Genomic DNA, 25,392 nt, shown 5'->3' on the forward strand with positions numbered 1-25,392 from the left:
CTCCAGACAGCAATATGTACCTAGATAAAAAGGGAAGAACATATTTGAATCACAATGATCATTTTAGCTAAAGCACACCATGCATACATATGCATGTGTGTACACACACACACACACACACACACACACACACAAACAAACAAACAAAATTCAAAATGGAAAACATTGAACTGTAAAAATTTATATCCAACATTATTTTGCAAGAATCAATGTGAAATCAACAAGTTATAGCTGATGAAGAAACAGAGAATTGATTCTGAGACTGTCTTAACAGTTCTTAACTACTACTGTGACTGCTGCTGCTGCTACTACTACTACTATTATACTACTACTACTACTACTGCTGCTGCTGCTGATGATGATGATAGTAATAAAGAACTATTTAGTTTCTGAAGAAAGACAATACTAGAGAAATCTTACAAATGTAATTATGAAAAAACTTTTGATTCATTCCATCATTCATAGTTACCAAAATCATAACATATTTCAAGAGTTTCCAAAGCACAAGTAGATGTCATTAAATGATTGACATATTCCAAACAAACCATTCCCACATTCTAAACATGTAAAACAACAATTATCTCTAATATAAGGTATTTTGAAGAATATTCCAAGGAATTGTCTACTCTGTATTACTGATTCTGTTGTTACCTTAATGAATTTGCTTGGAATTTATTTAAACCAAAAATCTGTAACCTCATTTATATTGCATAGTATTGTCATGTCTATATAATAATTCAGGCAGAAGCCAATTAATTTGACACCAGCCAATTGGAATTTTTCTTAAGTCTAAAATTATGTACAAAATCAAAACCTATTCTATAGATATGGCCAATAATAGAGTAAAGAATACCAGATTAGATCAAGTCCAACAACAATTTGGAAAAACATAGAAATAAATCCCCATATTCATTATTCAGTTTTGTATTCTAGCAGTTATACTGCTTCAGTACAAGGTATGCTCATATTTTTATGTTGATATAACTGAAATACAATTTGGCACATCACTCCATCTAACATTGGAGATGTATCACCATTAGCTGAGCCTGAAAGGACTGGTCTTCAGCCAAGAGAAAGGTTGGTGGCAGTGAAAAGTGAAATTTGAAGTGAGAACACAAAGAATCAGAACAGATAATACATGGCACCTCATTCAATGCTCTAACAACTTCACTAAGCCACTATCCTGGACTGATACATTATTTATTGATCCCTAAAGGATGAAAGACAAAGTTGATCCTGGTGGGATTTGAACTTTGAGTGCAGACAGTCAAAAACACATTCCATTCAATACTCTAAAAAAATCAACCAATTTGCTACTTTATCTCCATTTAATAGATGGATGCAGTTTAGTTCATATGAAATAACAAAACAATATTCAAATCATTGATTAGTGACTAAAATTACTTGGGGGAAGGTTTAAAAACAACATCCACTAATATTCACCGAAATTAAAGTTGTCAAATAACTGTCATGACTAGTAAGTAACCAGAGTGTGAGAAAACAAGTGGAAAACTGTGTCGACAAACATTTTACAATGAAGTTGCTAAATTTGGATAAGTTGTATGTCATAGCAAGTCCTTGCATAATGTTGTAATATTTCAGCTGCAAGTATTTCTTCATCAATAGAGATGAATGAATTTACAGAAGAAAAATTTGAAACCATTTCTTACCACAAACTTCATCAAGGCCAGTCAGTTCATGAAGAGTCACAGACAAGGATCCTCCAAACAGATGTTCCTCTACTTTAAAAATACAAGACATAACATATTAAGTAGCCATATTGGGATTAATAACAGCAAGATACAAAGTACTCAATATTAAATCATATATACAATTAAGTTAATGAAATAGCAAGGAAACATTCCATTCCTTGTACACAATATTCCAATTATAAAATATATTCCCCTGTCTAATAAATTTGATGTTAAAAATGTTGAACATATCATCGATTATTGAAAAACAGAAATAGGGAAGCAGGTACATAAATGTTAACATGTGTGAAACTAATAACATCTTTGTGAAAGGTTGTCCTTTTTGTTGTGTTTCTTCCAGTCTTTGCTCTTTCATCATATGTATGTATGTGTGTGTATATATATATATATATATTGTTGCTATTATTCAAAAGTGTTGCTTTTTCAGAAAATGGGAAAATAGCTTCACCATTCCATAGCAAAACTATTGTACTAGACTTTGACAATTTTTGACATCTTGGCATCTGAAGCAGCTGGAGACTGGATAAGGTTGTTGCCTCTACTGGGAGGTGGGAGTAAGGAAGTATTGTACATGTAACTGTTTGGGTCATTGTAAATATAAGCATTATGAGCATTGTGGGTGTAAGCATTACTGATACTGCAGATATAAATATAAAAGAGAGAGAGAGAGAGAAAGAGGGTAACTGGGCTGCTATCTGGTTTAGTTAGTCCAGAGATGGTTGGGAGAGAAAGGAGAGAGCAGCAAGATTACCAATGTAAGAGGAGCAAGGGGAAGGGCAACTGGGTGTCCAGTAAGAGAAAGAGATTTCTGGTATTGGTGGTAGGGGTGAAAAGGATGGGCGCAACCATGGACATGAAAAGTCATTTAAGAGGTAAAGCAAACAAGAAAGAATTATTTTAGAGAAAAGTACGAAATATGTATATACATATATGTAGCCAAGAAACAAGGTTAGTCATTGTAGGAGCAGAACAAGAAAGAATTATTTTAGAGAATAGATGAGTTTGAATGAATGAGAAAATTAAAAATAAGAGAAATTCTTAGCTTAGCTGTGCATATTTTCGAGTGTCCTCAATAAAGCCAAACACATGGAATAAACTAACAAAAGTCTGAGAGAGTTAGGAGAACAGGTGTGGAGGCAACAGCCGGAAATGGACGAAGTTGGCAGGCTTCACCTTAAGCTTGTAAGAGAAACAACAGCAGGGAATAGCCATTGCAACAAGAAATAAGAGAGATACAGACAGGAAAGAAATTATTTTAGCAGACAGTATATATATATATATATATATATATATATATATATATATGTAGTCAAGAAACAAGGGAAGGGATTACTATTTTAGAGGGAGAGATTGCAAATTTGAAAGTTATTTGATGAATTAATATAAATGGTTACAGTTTCGAAAACAACCATGGACACGAAAAAGTCATTTTAAGGGGTAGAGGAAACAAGAAAAAAATTTTAGATGTAAATTTACAAGAATATAGATGTAAATTTACAATGTGTTAGAACCATAACCATGGTACTAAAATTCCGTTCAGTTTATTTATAATTAAATATATCTCAAGTTATTTTAATGACTTGAAAGGATGAAATGAAAATTGAATCGAAATTATAACACTTCAACATTCACATTGGCTTAATTTTAGCTGTTGTGAAAATTTGCTTAGAAAAAACTATGGTAAAGAATTTAGTTTTTGACATTAATCCTGTCCATGAATCATATCGTCCACAATTTACTATTAAACATTCATTATCAAATCTTAAATATTATTTGACAATGAAACTGGATAAAGTCATCAAGGGGACTGTTTTGTTTACCTTTCTGTGAAAATACTGTGTTGATTATGCTTGGTAACTGAAAAAAATGGAAGAAAAACAAAAATTTAAAATGAATTTAAAATCATTAGAAATATCAGACGATTTGAAATCATTAACAAAAATAAGATAAAGGCTCAAAAATCAATCTCTAAAAATTAATTAACATGCTTTCATCTTTTATATTTTACTTGTTTCAGTCATTAGACTGTGGCCATGCCGGGGCACCACATTGAAGAATTTTTAGTTGAATGAATTGACCCCAGTACTTATTTTTTTAAAACCTGGTACTTATTCTATTGGTTGCTTTTGCTGAACAACTAAGTTATAGGATCATAAACACACCAACATCAGTTGTCAAGTAGTGATGGTGGTGGACAAACACAGACACAAAGACACATACACATAAATATATATGACAGGACCCTTTCAATTTCCATCTACGAACTGCACCCACAAGGCTTTGGTCAGCCCAAGGCTATTGTAGAAGACACTTCCCTAAGATGCCATGCAGTGGGACTGAACCGAGTATCACGTGGTTGGGAAACAAACTTCTTATCACACAAACGAAAAGAAAACTTTCTAATCTTTGTGGACTTTTGCATGAATAGATAAAACTTCATAAACTTGGAATCTTGTAATTTTAAGAAAATCTTTGAAATATTTCCAGATTTATTCATTGGATGTGTTGTACTGACAGAAATGGATTTCAGCCTCAATCTGAATTAGGTTTTCATGATTGAAATGCTTATGGCTATATTAATTACAAATGGTTGGTACATGGTTGAAAATGGAACCAATGTTTACATCAAGAGAATTTAGATAGAGATGAGTTGAACCCTAATGCAGCAAGATAAAGATTTTCACCAAAAGGTATCTAGAATTTGATATTCAGAATTTAAAACAGTTTTAAGGATCAGTTTTCTGTGAAACTAATTTAAAAATTTAATTCACATGATTTAAATTATTCTATTCTTTTATTTGTTTCAGACACTTGACTGTTGCTATGATGGGGTAGAATAAAGTTGACAGAATCAATCCAACTTCCAATATTTCACTAGCACCTATTCTATCAACCTTCAAAAGCATGAAAGAAAAAGTTGACCTGGGTAGGAGTTGTACTCAGAATGCCAAAGGATTAACTAAATACCACAAGGTATTTTGTTAGGTGATCTAATTCTACATTCCACTGTCTATGTAAATGAAATAAAACAAAAAATATTCAGTTGATCTATTAAAATGATTGAGTAAATAAGGTATTGTTGGATTTATAGATCAGTTTCTTCAAAAATGAATTTCCTACACAGATTTTGTTATGGCTCTGGGTAGTACACTTAATTTCACATGCCCCAGTCCAATAAGATGGTGATAAGAAGCTGAATGACAACAACACAGATAAGGATAACATTGGTGAGGGCAATGATAGTTGGAACCATTTTTGGTGTTGCTGTTGTTGTTCAGCCACAAGTCATGACTAACTGTATAAACCTATGACTAAAAAGTATTCTAGTTATGACTGTTCCTACCTTCTCTCAGACACTGCATATATAAATTACATTATCCAGTGAATGCACCCTTCTCATTTCAAGATGGTAATGTGTAAGATGAGAGAAATATAGTTGTTATTACTAACAGGTCAAGTTACCATATAGCAGCTCTCTTTAATGTTCAGATTAATCAACAAGTATGTAAAGAAGGATTACCTGATATTGTAGAATAATAGCAGAATAAAGAAAAACCTACCTTTTTACAATTTGTTACTATTTGCTGGATATCTGATGTTGTGTAGTTACAGTCTTGAAAAGCTAAATGAAGAAAGAAATATGGTATATTATATATCATCATCATCATCATCATCATTCTTTAATGTCCATTTTCCATGATGGCATGGGTTGGACAGTTTGACCAGAGCTGGTAAGCAGGAGAGCTGCACCAGGATCCAGTCTGATTTGGTTTGGTTTTTACGGCTGAATGAGCTTCCTTAACACCAGTCACTTTACAGAATGTGCTGGGTGCTTTTTATGTGGCACATATATACATATGCACACACACGCATACGTGAGTGAGTGGACAAACACAAGAAAGCGGCACTCAAAACATTTTGTAGGAGCTACATATAGTACAGTTTGATTCAGCTCCAAACAACTTTAAAGCCTGCATATTGTATGGGGCTGAACTCAAATGTTTTTTTACACACACACACACACACACACACACACACACACACACACACACACACACATACACACACACACACACACACACACACACACACACACACACACACACACACTAACTAACTAAGGGAGTAACCACATTAAGATTGAAGTTATCTTTCTTTACATGGCACAGACCAAATGAAAACACAATGATATTTATAAGAGTGGTACATACACACACATTCAGTTATAGAAACAGAAGACACAATACATACATTAGGAATATAACTGAGTCATAATTATGATTGCAGTAAACTCATTTAGTAAGAAGGAAGTTCTTTTATCTGTACCCCAACCTTTGTATGTTTTATGCACCTGCTTCAACATATCACTAATGGTTTTTTACAATAAAGTTGTTGCTTGGCCCAGAGCAGCCCTAACCAGTAGACCTATAATCAGAAGCATTTCAGCCTTGATTATCCTGTCTTATGTCTAGACATAATATATCCAGACTACGTTATCCAATATACTTGCTTTTTTTTTTTTTAAGATGACAGGATATGATTTAAGAGAGATTTGGCTGCCATTTTTAACAGCTTGAGTGACCATGTAGTGTCTACCTCTTTTTTGGCATACTTATTCTGAATGTGTTAAATAGTCTTAGAGTTTAGAGATTTAAAATATTTTAAAAGAGTACAAAAATGAAATAACAGATGGGTCAGAACTTACATTTATCTTTTAAAGAAATGATGGCTTCTTTCCATTCTTCACGGGAATAATTTGTAGACATCAATAAGGTATATACTTTTTTGCCATCTTTCAACTTGAACTCCAAGCTACCAGAAAGTCGTGCTATTTCTCGTTGCTAGATAATGAAAAATTGAAAATAAAACCATAATTATTGAAAAGCAATTTATGAAAGAGCAGTGGTTTTAAATATGATATAGGCACAAATTGAAAGACTCTCACAAAGTATCAGTAGTGAGCCCAGGCGACACTTGAACAGAGAAAGAATGGGCTTGATATGCAAACACAAGCCTCTGTCACATGGAGACAACTGAACATAAGATACAAGAGCCTCCATCACACAGACTCAGGAGACAATGTACCATTTCAATTCAAACAACTTCAATTTCCAGTGTGTCTTAGTTTTGCCATGAACATCAACAAATTCAGAGCCCTGTTTCAACCATGATCAGCTTTATGTTGGATGTTCAAGAGTAGGAAGTTACAAAAATCTTTACATCTATGCACTACATGGACAAACAAAAAACATTGTTAATCAATTTCGTTTTGGGATTTGGTTTGCAAGATTCTTTCTGTGAGTTCATGTGTTGAAGTATATTCTGTTGTGTCTGGGGAGAGTCATTCTCTTTTAGTGCCTTATAATTTAACACACTCACCGGTAAAATTTCCACTTATTTCTTTTTTATTTTTCTAAAATTTTCGTTGCGTCTTGCATTCTTTTCAATAGTCATTGACTGTCCATTATTCACACTGCGTTCCTTTTTGTTTGTTTGTGTGCATGTGTGTGAATTAGTGTGTGCGTGCGCCTACACATGCATGTATGTATGCATGTGTGTGTATGTATGTATGTATGTGTGTGTGTGTATGTATGTATGTGTGTGTGCTTATGTATATACGTGTGTATATTTGTATGTATGTATTCTGCATATTCATGTGTTTGCATGTCTGTGTTTGTGTTTTTATGCATGTCTGTGTGTGTGTGTGTGTACCTCTGTCTCCTTGTGTGTGCATGTCTGTGTGTGTGTGTGTTTTGCAACTATGTACTGTGTTTGTATGTATGGATGTGCATCTCCATATGTGTGGACATGTGTCTCCATATGTGTCCTTGTGTGAAGTAAAGTGTGTGTGTGTATATATGGTCATGTGTTACAGTCTTCATTTGTGTATGTATGCTTGTTTGTATATATAACCTATATACCTATCTGTCTGTATGTTGATCTGTTTACTTTCATATCCATATACTTAGATACATGTGCATATACATATATATATACATACACCCACACACACATACATACATATATCTATCTACATAACAGCCCACTAACTATTCTACTCCACCTGTGTAAACTGTGTGTATGGGAGTATGATATCTACTCTGTATATTTCCTATTTAGTATTGGGGAAGTTTCATTTATGAGGATGTACTCCTGTATTTTTCTGAATGTTGGGTCCTTCAGGTGCTTGCATAAGATGCGGATGTCAAGTTAACCCAGGTTGCCTCCATGTTGCCTCAAGACATTTTAATTTGTTTCAAATCATGCTGAAATCTGTCCTGATCAAAAGGTCTTTCTGTCAGGGAAAATATAATCTGACAAGGAATAAAACAAATTGAAATAAAGGTATTCTATTATGAAAATTGCCTGGCAACAATAGGTGTGTGTATGCGTGTGTGTGTGTGTGTGTGTGTGTGTGTGTGTGTGTGTGTGTGTGTGTGTGTGTGTGTGTGTGTATGAGTACGTCTGTGTATGTGTTGTGTTTGTCACCCACCACCACCTATTTGTTTATATTCTCATAATTTAGCAGTTCAGCAAAAGGGACCAGTAGAATAAGTACCAGACTTAAAAAGTAAGTCCTGGGATTGATTTCTTTGACTAAACCCTTCAAGGCAATATCCCAGAATAGCTACAGCCTAATGACTGAAACATCTAAAATATAAATAATAAGAAATCAATCACTTGACTATAGAAAAACCTTTGTGTGAACAACAGCTGCTACCATCAACACCTCCATTCAAAATGTAAATCTAAAAGCATAACATTGATACAACTGGAAATTATATTAAACACTTTAATCAAATACATACATTCTTGTCTACTCAAGCATACCTAGGCTCATTTACAAAAATCCTATTTATGTTTATACATACATACATACATATCTATCTACCTATCTATCTATCTATCTATCTATACACGCACTCTCACACACATATGTACATGTATATGCCAATATAATATTTGTATGCTAATATATATATATATATATATATATATATATATATATATATATATATATATATCTTTCCTGTCATTCAAAGAACTGCAGCCTTGGTTAGACACACTGAGGTGATCTAATCAGTCCATAGTTGTCCCCATACTTTTGAAGATCAGATACGCTTCCCCCTGACTTTATTCCATTTTTGATCAATTTCAATTCACTGTTTTGTTTGATTTTTTTCTCAACTGGAATTAGTTAATTAAACTTTAATTGTTCTAATCATTAATTTTTTTATATATATTTAAGTAAAATTTAACTTACAACAACTACAACATAACAACATCAACAACTCAACAAATTACTCTGAAACATTCACATCAGAAAAAACTTGATATATTAAACTCACAAGCAACAGTGAGTTCTAGCTAAAATAAGAACCTAACTATATTTAGACTAAAGAAATGATAAAAGTAATAGCTAACAATTATACTTTAAAGTATTTGGTTCAGAAAAATCATTACTTTTTGACAGTTGACACATCACACACTGTTTTGTAACATAACCCTTTTGGGATTGACTACTAGCTGAAAATAAGACAATATAAGAGAATCAATGATAGAGAAAATATTGAAAAAGAATACAGCAGATTTGTGAAGGAATACTCCAGGTATGTCAGACAGTATACAATCATTTGATAGGATGGCATTTTTTTTCTTCTTCTTCCTTAGAGAGCCAGTCAAGCTTGCTTAGGGTTTTATTTTATTATTGTCATTGGCAGTCATCAAATGTTCTCAGTCAGTTTTATAATGTTTTAAAGTAAAACAATGAAGTATCTTAGAAGCAACATATCATTTCAGGAAATCAGAAATTCAAGATATTTTCAATAGAGGGACAGTGCCCATGACTATTTTCATGAAATCTGTAACTAGTGGAAAGAAGTTATCCTTAGACTGACAGCATAGCATGAATAGATTCTGTTAAAGTTACCTAAGGATTAAGCAGTGGTGTAAAACTAGGTTATGGATTAAGTCTGCTACTCAAGAATAGGATCGATTTCTTCAACAATCTTCCACACACTTTCTATCTACCAAATTTCATTCACAAGGCTTTGGTTAACCCAAAGCCATGGTAGAAAATGAACACCTAACCACAAGTTATATTCCTTGCTAAATTTCTTGTTAACTCTCACTTTGCTAACAAAATCTCTGTAGATGGTTTACGCAACTCTCACAAACCATTCATCTGCACCTGGTAAACTTTCTTATCAACTACTTGTCAACCGAGTATATACCTATCAAAGGCCTTCTCTAGGTCAACAAATATTAGGTGTGCTCTTAGCTAAGAATTCCATGGTTGCCTTACTTGGTACTATAATACTTTCAGTTACTTTCATAACTTAGCTCTCTGTAGTTAATTATTTCTTGAACATTTTTGTCCTTGAAGCAGTTAATGATGATACTGCTACACCAATAATTAGATATGATCCTTTTCTGTACTACAAGATTGGCTATTCAAGTGATTACTGTGTGTCCTACTTTGATAAATATTTTTTCAGCTATGTAACAGTTTAAACTCTCATAAACACATAGACAATATAACAAATATAATATATTCCACTTACATGTTCGATCAGCTTTTTTGTCAATTTCTCTGTCGTTCGATCTGAGACTTTTGAAGAGAATTTCAATTTCTATAAGAAAAGAAACAGAAGAAATATTTTTATAAACATAATACCATCTTTCTTGTGAAATCTTTAAAATATACAAACAAAATAAAACTCGTCTGAACAGAACAACCCTAATATTTTTCTCCTCAGAAAGAGAAATAAAAAATGTGTTTACATTTCATAATAAAGATTATAATTAAAAATTGCAGGTAGACCCATAAAAGCTACGAGACAGGCTTAAAAAGACTAGAAGAGAGGAAGAAGCAAAGAGCAAAACAAAGTAGCTAGAAGGTAGAATGTCAGATGTATTTAACTATAGTTGAACCAGAAATTAAGAGGTTCTACTATAGATAATAAAGCACATGAGATGTTCATCATTGCATGACAGTCATCATCATCATTATTTTAATGTTCACTTTTTTCCATGCTTACATGGGTCATAAAATATTTTGTTGAGGCAGATTTTCTACAGCTGGATGTCCTTCTGTTCACCAACTCTCACATATTTCTAAGTAAGGTAATGTTAGTTCCACTCCTTTGATCAATGAACAGCATAACAGCTGGACATGATTTCATGGAAGATTGCAAATGAAAGACACCACTTGTATGACAGTGACATTCATTTACAATAAGCATACAATGTCAAGACAAGGAAGCACAAATACATACCCCAACACATACATACAAGGGGCTTCTTTCAGTTTACTTCCACTAAATCCATCTACAAGGCTTTATTTTGTAGAAGACATTTGCTCTAAGTGCTGCATGGTAGGACTGAACCTTAAACCACAGAGCTGGGAAGTGAACTTCTTAACCACATACCCATGCTTGTGCCTATTAGTGTACTAGAGAAACTGATAAGTCATTGGGGAGGAGTGTATGCAGAATGATAGTATGACATTTATCCTAAGTAATCATGTAAAGAAAGAGATATGGAAGCGCTATTATGAAAGGCTGTTGAATGAGGAGAATTTATAGGGAAAAGGAGGGTCTCAATCAAGTAGACCCAACAGAGGAACAAGCTTTTTAAGGATAGGAAGGTATAGAAGACAACTGGATATTAACTATAGTTAAGCTGAAAATATCTGGCAAGGTATAGGTCACATGCTAATGATACACGAAATCACTTAGCTAATGCAGGAAGATATCATGCCCAATGATTGGTGTAACAGTCGCATTGTCAACTACTACAAAGGCAAATGATAAGCAGTGGAGAGAGAAAACTACAGTGGTATCAAATTGATGAACCAGGTTATGAAAGTTATTGAATGAGTCACACTGTAATTGATTAGAAAAAGATTTAGCTTAGATGAGGAACAACTTGGGCTGGTGCCAAGAAGTAATGTTACTAATACCCTCTTCTCAGTGAGACAACTGTAGAAGAAGTATGAAGTATTCAGCTAGACATAAGCCACTGCACTTAGCATATGGTGACCTGTGAAAGACTTCTGACAAGCTTCTACACTTAGTAATCTAGTGACTGCTATAAAAACTAGGGGTAAATGAGCAACTTGTGACTGCCGTCAAATCACGTATATAGGCACAGACAGCAAGGTGTGAGTTAGCAATGAGTACAGCAACAAATTTAGCATACAAGTAGGGGGCTACCAAGGTTCAATCTTCAGTCTCCTATTAATCATTGTCCTCCAGGATATAACAGAAGAGTTTAAGATCAGCTGTCTATGAGAATTCCTATATACTGATGACCTAGTCTTTCTCATTTGCAAAATGAACCCCACTTAATTTTGATCAGATTGCTTTCAATTTTGGTGCATTGATGCAACTTTGAATTTTGATTACGATCAACTAATTACTTTATCTTGTAAATTAAAGAATCTGATGTTATTTGGAATCAAAGTTGGGAAATTTGGGTAATTTTGGCCAATCACTAGACAGCATGGCATTAGCAGCTTGTTACCATGACAACCGCACACTGTGTTGTGGTTCACTGTTGTCTACATTGATTTTTCACATTTGATTCTTCACACCACAAGATTCTCTTCACCTGCGTGTTTTGCTTTAATTTTTCTTATGTTAGTATATTGCATACTTTTCTGTGCTTCTCTGTGTTAATATTTTTATATATTTTTCATTTCATATATTTTTGGGACTCATTGACTCAGCTAGCTGGATTTACAATTTCACTAGGTTAATTCTGTTCATAAAAATTTAAATTAGGAGTATTTCTTAAACCATTAGCTTCACATTTCAACAGCTTAACTGGAATTTAGCCCATGTAACAGGAACTAAGTAGGATATAATGGAACAGAGAAACTGTGGGTGATATAGATAATTTGACATTATTTTTGAATTCTGCATGAAAAAACGTATAAGATACAGGTATTCTTTTCTTTGGGACAAATTCTTTGTTGACCAGTCTTATTCTTGTAGTTTACAAATCCAAGCATGAAAACATTACTCAACTTTGGAGTTTTGGAGACAGACACACCCTTCACACACACACACAAATGAATGCATAAATGTACATATAAACTTATATATGAATACATACATCCACATGCACTTATATATTAATGATGTACACAAATACATGACAGGTATACATAATACTGAAATACGCATGAAGTAAACACATGAAGACAAATATATTAATATAACAAATTTAAAAAAGTAATAAAATCAAACAATTAATGAAGAAGCAAAAGAAACAGTAAGATGATACATGTTGATTTTATTAGATATTTCTGTTTATTTAGAAAGCTACAATGAACAGGTCAGATGCTAAACTATAAATTTCACAGGGTACAACCTTAAAGTTGACACTGCTCTGCTAAACGCAGCAAATTTCTGTCTCACTATTGTCTATAAATACACAGTTTTTACAATTTTTAAACCTCTGTAACTTTTTTCTCTGCAACATCATACATTCAAAGCAATGAGACTGGAAGGCTACATTATTATAGCCAATTTTCAGATTTTTTACTTCCTTTTAAAAAAATGCATATTTTGTGAATGAAAAAACCTAGATCCCCTAGTTCTCGTAACTAAATCCATAGTAGAATAAGAGAACAAATTACAGATGTATAAGCAAATGTAGAATTGAGAGGTCTGAAAGTGAACTTAGCAAATACTAAAGTTTTAGTAAATAGGAAAGAAGACAGTACTCTGCTATTATTGATGAAATGATGATGCTTGATATGCAGAAAGGAAGTAGATAGACATTCCATATGATGTACTCAATGTAAACAATGGACACATGAAAGATGTGTGGTCACAGGCAGGCTAATAGAGAAGATAGACTTTGTATATGGTAGATGCTCAGGAGCAGTAAGCACTAAGAATGCACATGAAACAGATTTCCTCAAATGCCTGGAAGGCTCACTAGAAGTAGTTAATGGCTTTTGTTATGTAGGTGACCTAATTAACAGTGGAGATGGATGTTCCAAAATAATAGTAACCAATGAAAGAATTATGTGTAATGGTTGATGTGAGATCTATGAACAGACATTACGATAGGAGACAACATGAGTGAATTGGGAGTGCTCGAATGGAGGTGACACAAGATCAGCTGACTTGGAGGCACAGAGGTCATTGTAGCAGCATGGAAGGCATAGAGAGGAGACACCATCATGTCTGTGGGCCAGAGGTTAGAGTATGTCTGTAAGTGATTTCATAACAATCAATCAGGCAATATTTCATGTTATGTGATCTTAGATGTATGTGTGTATGAGCTTTGTAAAAGCTTGGTAGTTATTGAGAAACTGAAGAATAAAGTCAGTCTTTGCTATGTCACACTTTGCTGGAGAGTAAGGAAGACTGCGAGAAAGAAGAGACCAAAGCATCTGAACTCTTACTGGAATTTTTCTATGGACTAATAACTAAAGCAGATCATCACCCACTTTCTTACATTCCTGATTATACCAAATTCTATAGCTAATCTATCAGGACTTTATGAATATTCATTTGTAACTTGTTTATCTTGGTTTAAAAACAAAAACAAGACTGTGGAATCTGAACTTACTCTGTTTCGTAATTCTGTTTCTATACTGCTCATTCTTTTCTTTAATTCGTCGATGGTTTCTGTAAACTTATAATTTGTATCTGCAATGAAGAAATAGAAAGTTTTAAGAGGAATTATATAGAAGAGTAGTTGATGTAAGTGAAAAGACGGTTTATATACCAGTCTCTTTTGTATATGTTGTGAGGTTAAAATTGTCACAAGCTACAGAGAACTGGTCCATCTTCAACACCTGAGCCTGCAGGCCAACCAACCACCTTGCTGTGCGTGCATGTGTGTGTGTGTGTGAGAGAGTGAGAGAGAGAGAGAGAGAGTGAGAGAGAGAGAGAGAGAGAGAGAGAGAGAGAGAGAGAAAGAGAGAGACAATCTGATATATTTTGTGTGTACATATGGAAAAATATACTGTTGAAATTAAATGTTAATTTTATCAAATACTCATGAATTTTTGATACCACTGTACTATCAGTGAGAAAGAATGGTTTGATTATACAATATATTTACTTATATGTATGACTTGGGCTGTTCTATGTTATTGAAGAAAAATGGAGTGGGAGAGGAGTCAAGATGTTGTTTTACAAACTTTTTCTTCACCTGGCAAATGAATCTTCCATGAGGTTTTCCTATGGCAATAACACAAGCAACATATGAACCACTGTACTTTTCTGATCTAGTATATGAATGAGACAGGGCTTCCCTAGTGAAAGCTGAGAACTTTATATCGTTGGTCTAGAACAAAATTGATATTTATTAGAATAATATTTATATTTGTTTTAAATTTCTGAGCGAGAGATATACAGTAACAGTATCGGATAGTAATGTTTATATGCCAACAGAGTGTGGCAGTCCTATAAAGGACGATGTTACTGTTGTTTTAGCCCCAGGAAAGCATCTTTTCCAGCTGGCTATCGAAACACAGTTTGTGTCCATATAGCATTTGCAAAGGAGGTCATCACTACCATCTCTAGCCTTATGTGATACACGTATGCCACATTCATCATCATCATCATCGTTTAACATCCACTTTCCATGCTAGCATGGGTTGGACGATTTGACTGAGGACTGGTGAAACCAGATGGCTACACCAGGCTTCAATCTGATTTGGCAGAGTTTTTATAGCTGGATGCCCTTCCTAACGCCAACCACTCAGAGAGTGTAGTGGGTGCTTTTACGTGCCACCGGCATGAAGGCCAGTCAGGCGGTACTGGCAACGGCCACGCTCAAAATGGTGTATTTTATGTGCCACCCACACAAGAGCCAGTCCAGGGGCACTGGCAACGATCTCGCTCGAAACGAGATTCTGTTGGCATATAAACATTACTAAATAATTATATTTCCTAGATTATATTATTGTAGAATGTTGGACAAAAATGCCTTGTCTTCTAGCTTCTTACATTCTGATTTAAAATCTTGCCAAGGACAACTTTGCTTTTGATCCTTCTGGGAATGATAAAATAAAATACCAGTCAAGATTGGCTTCTTTCAGTTTCTGTCTACCAAATCCACCCACAAGGCTTTAGTTGGCCTTGGCCAAGGTGCCATGCAGTGGGACTGAACCATGTAGTTGGGAAACAAGCTTATCACACAGCCTTTGTTTTTTAATACTGAGTTAAAATAAAAACAATTTTACATTAACCTGAAGGATTATTCAATACTTTTGTAAAGTACATATTTATTATATTTATTACACTTTTACAGGAATGATGCTGCTACACACACACACACACACACAGAGTGAGGAGGGATTATGATTTTGGGGGATGAGTAAATAAACAACAAAGAAAGAAACTGGAATGGAAAAGTTGGGGGGAGAAGTTTTAAGGATCAGATGTGAGACAATCAGGTTACAAGTCAACTTCACAAGGGAATGACAAAACTGATTAAAATAAAAAGAAAAGACAGGAAGTAGAAGGAAAACAGTTAATAAACTGACAAAGTTGAAGATGAGAGAGAGGGGTTGATATAAGTAGGAAAGAAAGGGAATGGGATTAAAACAACTGATTCATAAGATTAAAGAAAAAAAAATGAGAAATTAGATTAAAGAGAAATATTGTTTTAGCATTATATCATCATTTGATGGCAAGCATAGAGAGTGAAGCTTGATTACTGGGTGACTAACCAAGAGATCAACAATTTATATCTTGTCACTAGCAATATTTTGTGTCAATGACCAACATTTTTAGCTCTGAAATGACCTACTCTGCCTAACTATGAAGAGGTAACATAGAACTGACACAATTCTTTGTAGTAACTAATGTTATTGGCAGTGTCAATGGCAACTGTGTTATAAACATTGACAAGCATTTTGTTGACTTGCAATGTTTGTCCTAGATACACTACACGAAATTAAGAAGTATTCAGTGATGTCCCAACAATTCAGTGGCCCATGGCATTCATCGTGTATTATTGGATATATTGAACTCTAAATAAAAAGTAAGTTTTAAAATGAACGGGGTGAGACCTATCTCTTATTCACCAAATATTACAAAAACATTTGCCCCTTTACACTGGACCTAGAGACTAGGATAAGTAAAAAGAGTGAGAGAATAGATAAATATATTGGCAAATAAGTAAATAGATTAGTGAATAGCTAGACTGATGAATAGGTAATTAGATTAATGAATAGGCAAATAGACTGGTGGATAGGTAAATTGGTGAACACGTAAACAGATTTGGAAAAAAAAAGGGAAATAGAAAGGGAGATTAGTTAAATGGAGTGAGAAAATAGGTAAATAGATTAGAGAATAGGCAAATAGGTTAACCCTTTAGCATTTAAACTGACTATATCAAACCAAAATGTTCTATCTGTTTTATGTTGAAACTGACAAGATCTTGCCTCCCACACCTATCCTACTATGTCATTATAAAAATAAACTGTCAAATCATCGAAATCTTGAAGCTACAAGATAATCCATGCTTAATTCAAAACAATATGAATGAATAAGCATTACATGTGACAGAATAATTTTGAATGTTAAAAGCTTAAAGTTATGGGAGACAAGATAATTAAAACTGATGACAAATAGTTATACAATAGGACACAAAACATGGTTAAAAGATATGAAATTAGATTGTAAATCAATTAGTGAGGAAAAAACAAACCATTGCAGGCAATAAGAAGACATGCAACAAAGATTTTCTCCTACAAATAAAGCAAATGTGAAGAATATTTACCTGCTCTATGGTCTGTACTGGAATGAAATTCAAGCTTGTATATTGGAATGAACCATTTAACATCGAATGAATCTTTTTGACTGAAAGATATAAATGGATTCATCATGCTCATCATTACTGACATCAAAACTATCACTACCACCACCACTAAATCGACATTATCATCACTAAATCAACATTATCATCAGCATGGAGATATACAATTGTCAATTCAAAAATTTTAATTTATTAACGTTATATTATATTATATTATATTCTTATAATAATATAATAAATAATAAAAACTAAATACAAATTACATACAATTGTTTCGATTCTTACACATATTAAAATTATAAAAATTCATGTTCTTACTCACAAAGTTTTTCTCTACTAAATTGGGTATTAGATAGTTAAGCCAGTGAAAAATTGGATGTTTTCATCCCTATAAGAGGAACCTATTTTCCTTGTATTGGATTTATATATACATATATAAAATTCACGATACTGAACCTATTTTTGTAACAGAACTTTTTGGCATTGGAGAGAAACACACAAGCATGCATGTGCAAAAGCAAAAATATACTCATACAGATAGAGAGAATGAAAGACATTATAATTTATCAATTGAATGCAATTGATATAAACACTTTCCCTCTCCTCATATACATAAAGAGAAATATGCTCATACACATAAACAGAGAGAGAGAAGGGAGAAGAAGAGGAGGAGAATGAGAGAAACATTAAAATGTTGAATGCCAAATAAGTCAGTGTTGAATCAGGGATACTAAAACAGCCCTGTCAAAATGTCTCATGCCCTACATATAGTATTTGTATGCGTGACTGTATGGTAACAAACCTGCTTCACAACCACAAGGTTCTAGCTTCAGTCTCATTGTGCGGCGTCTTGGACAAGTGTCTTCTACTATAGCCTCAGGCTGACCAAAGCTTTGTGAGTGGATTTCGTAGACAAAAACTGAAAGAAGTCCATCATATATATGTATATATCTATGTGTGTGTGTCTTTGTGTCTGTGTTTGCCCCTCCCCCCACCATCACAGCTTGACAACTGGTCTTGGTGTGTTTACATCCCTGTAACTTAGTGGTTCAGCAAAAAAGACTGATAGAATAAGTACTAGGCTTTAAAAAAATAAGTCCTAGGGTCAATTTGCTTGACTAAAAACTTTCAGGGTGGTGCTCCAGCATGGCCACAGTCAAATGACTGAAACAAGTAAAAGAATAAAAGAATACTCTTTTACTCTTTTACTTGTTTCAGTCTTTTGACTGCGGCCATGCTGGAGCACCGCCTTTTAGTCGAGCAAATCGACCCCAGGACTTATTCTTTAGAAGCCTAGTACTTATTCTATCGATCTCTTTTGCCGAACTGCTAAGTTACGGGGACATAAACATACCAGCATTGGTTGTCAAGCGATGTTGGGGGGACAAACAGACACATACAAACATACACACACACATACATATATATATATACATATATACGACGGGCTTCTTTCAGTTTCCATCTACCAAATCCACTCACAAGGCTTTGGTCGGCCCGAGGCTATAGTAGAAGACACTTGCCCAAGATGCCACGCAGTGGGACTGAACCCGGGACCATGTGATTGGTAAGCTAGCTACTTACCACACAGCCACTCCTATCTATTTAACACTTTATCAATTTATGAAAGTAAACAACACTATTATGTACCATTTCATCTCATGAGTCAATGCTTGCAAATATCTGGACAGAAAAAAAGGGATCAGCCAGACTTGTTTCAATTCTGCATTAGGATTTCATCAGTGACTGAGTATCCACTTTTTTTTGTCTATCTACAGGTTAGTGTATGATAAAAGTTGTACATTTACCAACAAGGGGATTTCATGTTGTTCAGTGCTGTCAAGGACATCCACCACCACCACCACGAATTTGTTGTACTCTTACATGTAAAAACAAACTGTTAACATTTGTCTATTACACAGTGTTAACTAAGTTATGATTATGGTCTCTTGTATAGTATAACATTGAAACAATATGCTGTTAACACACTAGTAATTAATTAATTGACCTAGAAGCCAAGAATGTTTTATATATGTGAATTGGCATCTCCATTTTATTTAAGCTCTTGGTAGTTTCCATAAGTGTGTGTGTGTGTAAATGTTCAACAATGAGAATGAGTGTTGAACATCACATGGGTAAAAACTTTTTATTTGTGTATTTTAAGGTTACCATTGGCTTATTGTTAAGAAAATATCTTAATATTTCAACAATTTCTCAAGCTGATCACATGGAGGAATCTCCATGTGTTCAGCTTGAAAAATAGTTAAGATATTAGATATTTTCTTAACAGGAAACCAATGGTAGCCTTAATACACAAATATGTGTATATATATATATATATATATAAGAGGAAGAAGAGAAATCTAGAAAACCAATGCCTTTTAAACAAAATCCCTACTGCTAATTGTTCTGTATGGTCTTAATGACTCTTCCTTATCATTCTCATGGTCAGAAATATAGAAATACTGTGACCCAGTAATTGGTCTATTGGAAACCTGATCATCAATTACAATATTAAATAAATATAAGAAAAAAAGAATATTACTTACTAGAACTTTTGTTTGGTACAAACAATCACATCACTAAACAGAAAGAAACAACGTAGTTTCCTGGCATTATTACTGAGCAATTCAACAAGATGTTCAGCCTTCAGAAGATAATGGTCGTTCTCTACCTGTAATATATTTGTTAGAAATAATTTAGATTTTAATAAAGGTGCAGATGTGGCTGTGTGGTTAAGAAGTTTGCTTCCCAACCACAAGGTTTGGGGTACAGTCCCAATGTGTGGCACTTTGGGTAGATGTCTTCTACTCTAGCCCCAGGTTGACCAAAGACTAGAGAGTGGATTTAGTAGACAGAAACTGAAATAAGCTTGACATTTATATGTGTGTGTCTCCTTGTCTTGACATTGCATAATGTTGTAAAAGAATGTAATTTATTTCTAACATACTGTGAAAACATGTCTGACTATGGGGAAACATTAAATTGCTTGGAAATAGGTAAGGGTTAGTGGCAGGAAGGGCATCCAGCCATAGAAAATCTGCCTCAATAAATTCTGTCCAAACAATGCAAGCATGGAAAAGTGGACATCAAAATGATGATGATAAAGGATTTGACATTATAGAAAATAACTTTATCAAATGGCTCTACAATTTTCTATATTAAGATCATTATCTTAAGGTTAGAGGCTCAATTCCTGGATTGTAGGATGCATGTTGCATGATCAAGCAAAAACATTCATTTTATGTTAGTCCAGTATACTCAGTTGAGAGCTAGTGAAACCCTCTCTCCCTTCAATGCTCATATTTAACTTATTCTGCTGGATCAAAGGTGAAAGGGTTAAGGGAGTGTCTATTTTTGCTCACAACTACATAGAGACTGAAAACCGATTAGTGAAAGAAAGGTACAAGCTATCATGTCATACTGACTTGCTTGTGACAGCTATGGTGTAACAATATATGGTCTAAGAATAATTCTCATTTAGTTGTGATTTTTTGAGGTTATTTCTATAAATACTTAAAATCTGTTCAAATTCTTGATGTTTTAATTCACAATATATAGACATCATTGTTGTTGCCATCATTATCATCATCATTATTTTTTCACATCTGCTTTCTATGTTAGCATGGACTGGACAGTTCAAATAAGATCTAACAGAGCAGAGAACCACATCTTTTTTTCCAGTGCCTCAATTTGGACATGGCTTCTATGGTTGGATGCCCTTTCTAATACTAAAACTTTACTGAGTAGACAGAGTACTTTTTCCAAGGCATCAGTACTAGTGAGGTTGTTTTGTGACTCATAAAACTAAAGAGATTCCTTTACTGAGAAAGAAGAGTTGAAAGGGAGACACCTTTATGTGAGGTGTCTTGAGGGCTTCAAGAATGATAGTAGAGACAAGAATAGTTTGTTGTTGGTGAAGAAGATTCATGACTATCATGCATTATATATGAGCTAGTGGGAGTGGATGAGGTGGAACTGGAAAGAGAGATTAGAATTTACAAATACTATTTTATTTTGCTAAAAAGATAGAAGCAGCATCTAAAAAAAAGTATCAACTTATATGTATTTATGCATAAAAATAAAATAATTTCTTTGTCCTAAATATTGCATGCAAAGAAGTTTTTTTTTTTTTTTTTTACAATTATATACTGAAGATAAACACTTCTTTTAAAAATTCTATTTGAAATATGCTTGCAAACCACACATGATACATTGTAGCTAAGATGAAAAGTAGAAATATAACTACTTATAGTTTTATGGTATTAACTTTTTTACAGGAAGGAAATAATTTATATATTTCCAGGAAATTAAATAATCTATTGAAAATGATAACTAAATAAATATGCTTGTCAATAGTTTCAGAGTTGAATTTGTAATACTTAGCAATATGGCCATTTCTTGATCAGAAATATAACCACTTAAAGTAGACAATATTCCCAAACAAGTCAATAAAAATAGTAACATCTAAAAACAATTTTTATCTACATTTTAAGTAGAACACTAAGTCATTTTTTGTTTAAAGGCAACATTATCAATGGTATTTATCAAATAAATAAAAATAAAGCACAAGAAAACTTTTCTACTGGAAGGAAACAGTTTACTTCTATTCAGGAAATTAAATAAGCTATTGAAAATGATAAATTAATAAAAATAGATATACATGCCAATGGTCCTAGAGTTATTTGGAATCTATGAAAAATACTTAGCAAATATGGTCATTTCTTGGTCAGAATTGATTATTTTGATTAAGACTTTTACTTAATTGATGTGGATGGTAGATGGAAGTTACAGCTGTGGCTCTTAAAGTTATGGCATAAACAACCTACCTAGGTGACATGTTAATTCCAAATTACAAACAAATAAATCAGGACCAAAAGGTTAGGGCTGGAGATAATTCTTAGTGAGGTAGAAGAAGCTGTTCAGTGTTGGTATCACAATAAAACATCTTTGTAAAGTTTGTTGGCTGGTGGTAGGCCTTACATATTATCCAGTTTAACATTGCCACTGGGTTCTTGTGTGCCTTTAATAAAAGTTCACTCTGTTAGGGTTTGGCTGAAGGTTAAGTGTCCAGACCAGAACCTCTATTCTCTCCTTGCTCCCATTTTAACTGCAGATGTTCAGACTGGACATCAACCACATGAGTTCAGTTCAACCAGTCCAGGGCGACCAATACATGTTCAGTTTAGACATTGGCTGCATCACTCTCACCAGTCTAAGGTGGCCTACAGATGTTCAGGTTGACCATACTACACACCAATTTCACTGCCTGGATGACATTCAAAGGTCATGTAAATTACCTCCTTTTCTCCAGGTTAACTTACATAAAAATATGGGATTGCACCTAGAGAGTTATCTTCTGAGGTACAAGTCTGGGAAGGTTTGTTTATGAAAGACCAGCAGTCACTCATGCATACCAGCTTCCTCTCACCACACCACTGATGTTATCCAAGGGAAAGGCAAAGGCCAATACAGCTTGGCACCAGTGATGTCGTATCTCATTTCTATGGCTGAGTGAACTGGAGCAACATGAAATAAAGTGCCTTGCTCAAAAACACAACACACATCCTAGTCTGGGAATCAAATTCATTACCACATGATTGTGAGCCCGGTGCTCAAACCACTGCGCCATGTGCCTTCATATAAAAACATTAAGACCAAAGTAATAGATACTGAACATAAAAAAAATATTTCTATAAATCCTATCTAAAATGATGTTCCTTTTTACTAATACTTATATTCAAAATAACAGAAAATCATGAAGAAACTAGGGATGAGAATTCTGGTTAAATGTGAGTGGGGAATTGGGGCTTTTTTGTTATTTGCTTATTTATTCATTTATCTATTTTTTCAGGTTGGATGTTGAATTTGATGTGACAAATATTTACATACATTGAAACTAAAAATGAGAGTTTAAAATTTGAACTGAATTCAGAATTTAAAGAAATAAGTTAAATTTTTTTATCAATTCAAATCAAATTTATGGGAATTCTTAATTGTTTCAGTTTTAGTTGAAACATTTTTCCACTTCAGTTTTTTACCTCACAATTTTAGTTTCTAAGATCATTTCAGAGTTTTTAATCTGAAGTTTCATCCAAAATGACTGTTTTTATTTAACGTAGAAAAAAAGGGGATGGTGGATTAGTTAAAATTCGAAGCCTAGTGCAAAAAGCAGAATAGTTGAAAATTACTAGACCATCCAGAAAAAAAAAGAAAAATTATTGATTAAATATTTAATCTAGTATCTAACGATCACTATTTTTGATCAGTTGTTGCAATAGTATCCCAAGATTGCATGTAATGTAAACTTAGGAAGCAATTTTAATATTGATCTAAAGATGTTTTTTGTTTCTCTTTTTTCCATATACTGCAGCTAATTTTAAACTTTATTCCATTTGCAGAAGCAGTCATATGGATACTGCAAACTAATAATAGCTTCAAGATATTTAATCTATCATCTTACAGCAGATAACAGCTGTCATGTTTGATGTCAGTTATTATCAAGAAATGAATAAAAAGAGGTTTGTTATAATTATAAATAATACATGACAATGTAACGAAATAAGTTATCACAAACCTGATCAGCATGAATGGAAGAGTCGTTTAAATTATGTTGTGTAATCCGCCATGTTCCTGACAAAATGTCATAATCTGGATGAGATTTTGGAGTGAACCGTAACAATTCCTGCAAATAGATTATAGAAGAAAAATGAAGTATTTTCTGTACTACTATTTTTGTTCAAATGATTAGTCTTTTCATCCATTTTAAGACATGAAATCATTTTGCAAAATTTTCAATGCATCACCTGTTACTACAGAATAAGTATTTTTCAATGTTTGCTGTAGGCTATTTAAATTTTTTTTTTATGATTCCATACAAAACCAAAATTTTAAAGAGGCATTACATACTCTCCTGTGTATTATTTTTGATGCTTATTTTACCAACTGCAGGTGGAAGAACAGAAAAAAGAATTTGATCACAGATGAAGGAGGGCTTGAAATAAAATATAGTAACACACTTTTATCATTAATACATCTATAATAATTGTTTCAAGATACAAAGCCAAGAATTTTGAGGGGAAGGGGTTAGTTGATACCAGTGATCCTGTACTTGACTAATACTTTATTTTATTGACCTTGGAAAGATGAGAGCAAATTTGACCCCAGTGAGATTTTAACCTACAATATAAAGAGCCAGAAAAAAAATTCACATGGCATGTTGTCTGATGCTTTGCTGATTCTGTAAATTCAACTATTATCTTGATACCAGCTTGCATATATAAATCTATAACTATGGAACAAAATCAAAGATATAATTTGTTATGCACACAACTAAGACAACTGTGAGATAAACTATGGAATGAAATCAAATTTGTGTTAACTGGAACAGACTGTAAGTCTCATCTAACAGCTTCAACTTGATCAGCTGAATAAGCAGTCAGGCAAAACTTAAAGTCCCACTCAACAGAAATTTCATTCTATATATATTATATATATATATATATATATATTATATATTATATATATATATATATATATATATATATTATATATATATATATATATATATATATATATATATATACATACACACACACACACACACACACACATATATATATATATATATCAAAAGAGCATTCTGTATATCCATATATATATATATATATATATATATATATATATACATATATATATATATATATATATATATATATATATATATATATATATATATACATATATATATATATATATATATACATATATATATATATATATATATATATATATACATATATATTATATATATATATATACATATATATATATATATATATATACATATATATATATATATATATATACATATATATATATATAT

The 25,392-nt window shown here is 33.2% G+C and overlaps 1 protein-coding gene across 1 annotated transcript in view; it reads right to left on the reverse strand.

Moving 5' to 3' along the window:
• The window catches only part of LOC106873811 (active breakpoint cluster region-related protein), a 43,227-nt gene extending 18,988 nt beyond the window's left edge, over positions 1–24,239 (reverse strand). The window contains exons 1-10 of the mRNA XM_014921323.3: positions 24,085–24,239; positions 20,057–20,181; positions 17,472–17,551; positions 14,304–14,383; positions 10,277–10,345; positions 6,418–6,553; positions 5,273–5,334; positions 3,533–3,569; positions 1,671–1,742; positions 1–20 (exon numbers count right to left, since the gene is read on the reverse strand). The exon at positions 1–20 is cut by the window's left edge and continues 177 nt beyond it. Coding sequence (XP_014776809.3) covers positions 1–20; positions 1,671–1,742; positions 3,533–3,569; positions 5,273–5,334; positions 6,418–6,553; positions 10,277–10,345; positions 14,304–14,336 — 429 coding nt within the window. The 5' untranslated portion in view covers positions 14,337–14,383; positions 17,472–17,551; positions 20,057–20,181; positions 24,085–24,239. The remainder of the gene's footprint in view (positions 21–1,670; positions 1,743–3,532; positions 3,570–5,272; positions 5,335–6,417; positions 6,554–10,276; positions 10,346–14,303; positions 14,384–17,471; positions 17,552–20,056; positions 20,182–24,084) is intronic.
• Between the last annotated feature and the right edge of the window lie 1,153 nt (positions 24,240–25,392).

The sequence above is a fragment of the Octopus bimaculoides genome, chromosome 6 (genome assembly GCF_046866305.1).
Source record: "Octopus bimaculoides isolate indiv1 chromosome 6, ASM4686630v1, whole genome shotgun sequence".
Lineage (NCBI taxonomy): Eukaryota > Metazoa > Mollusca > Cephalopoda > Octopoda > Octopodidae > Octopus > Octopus bimaculoides.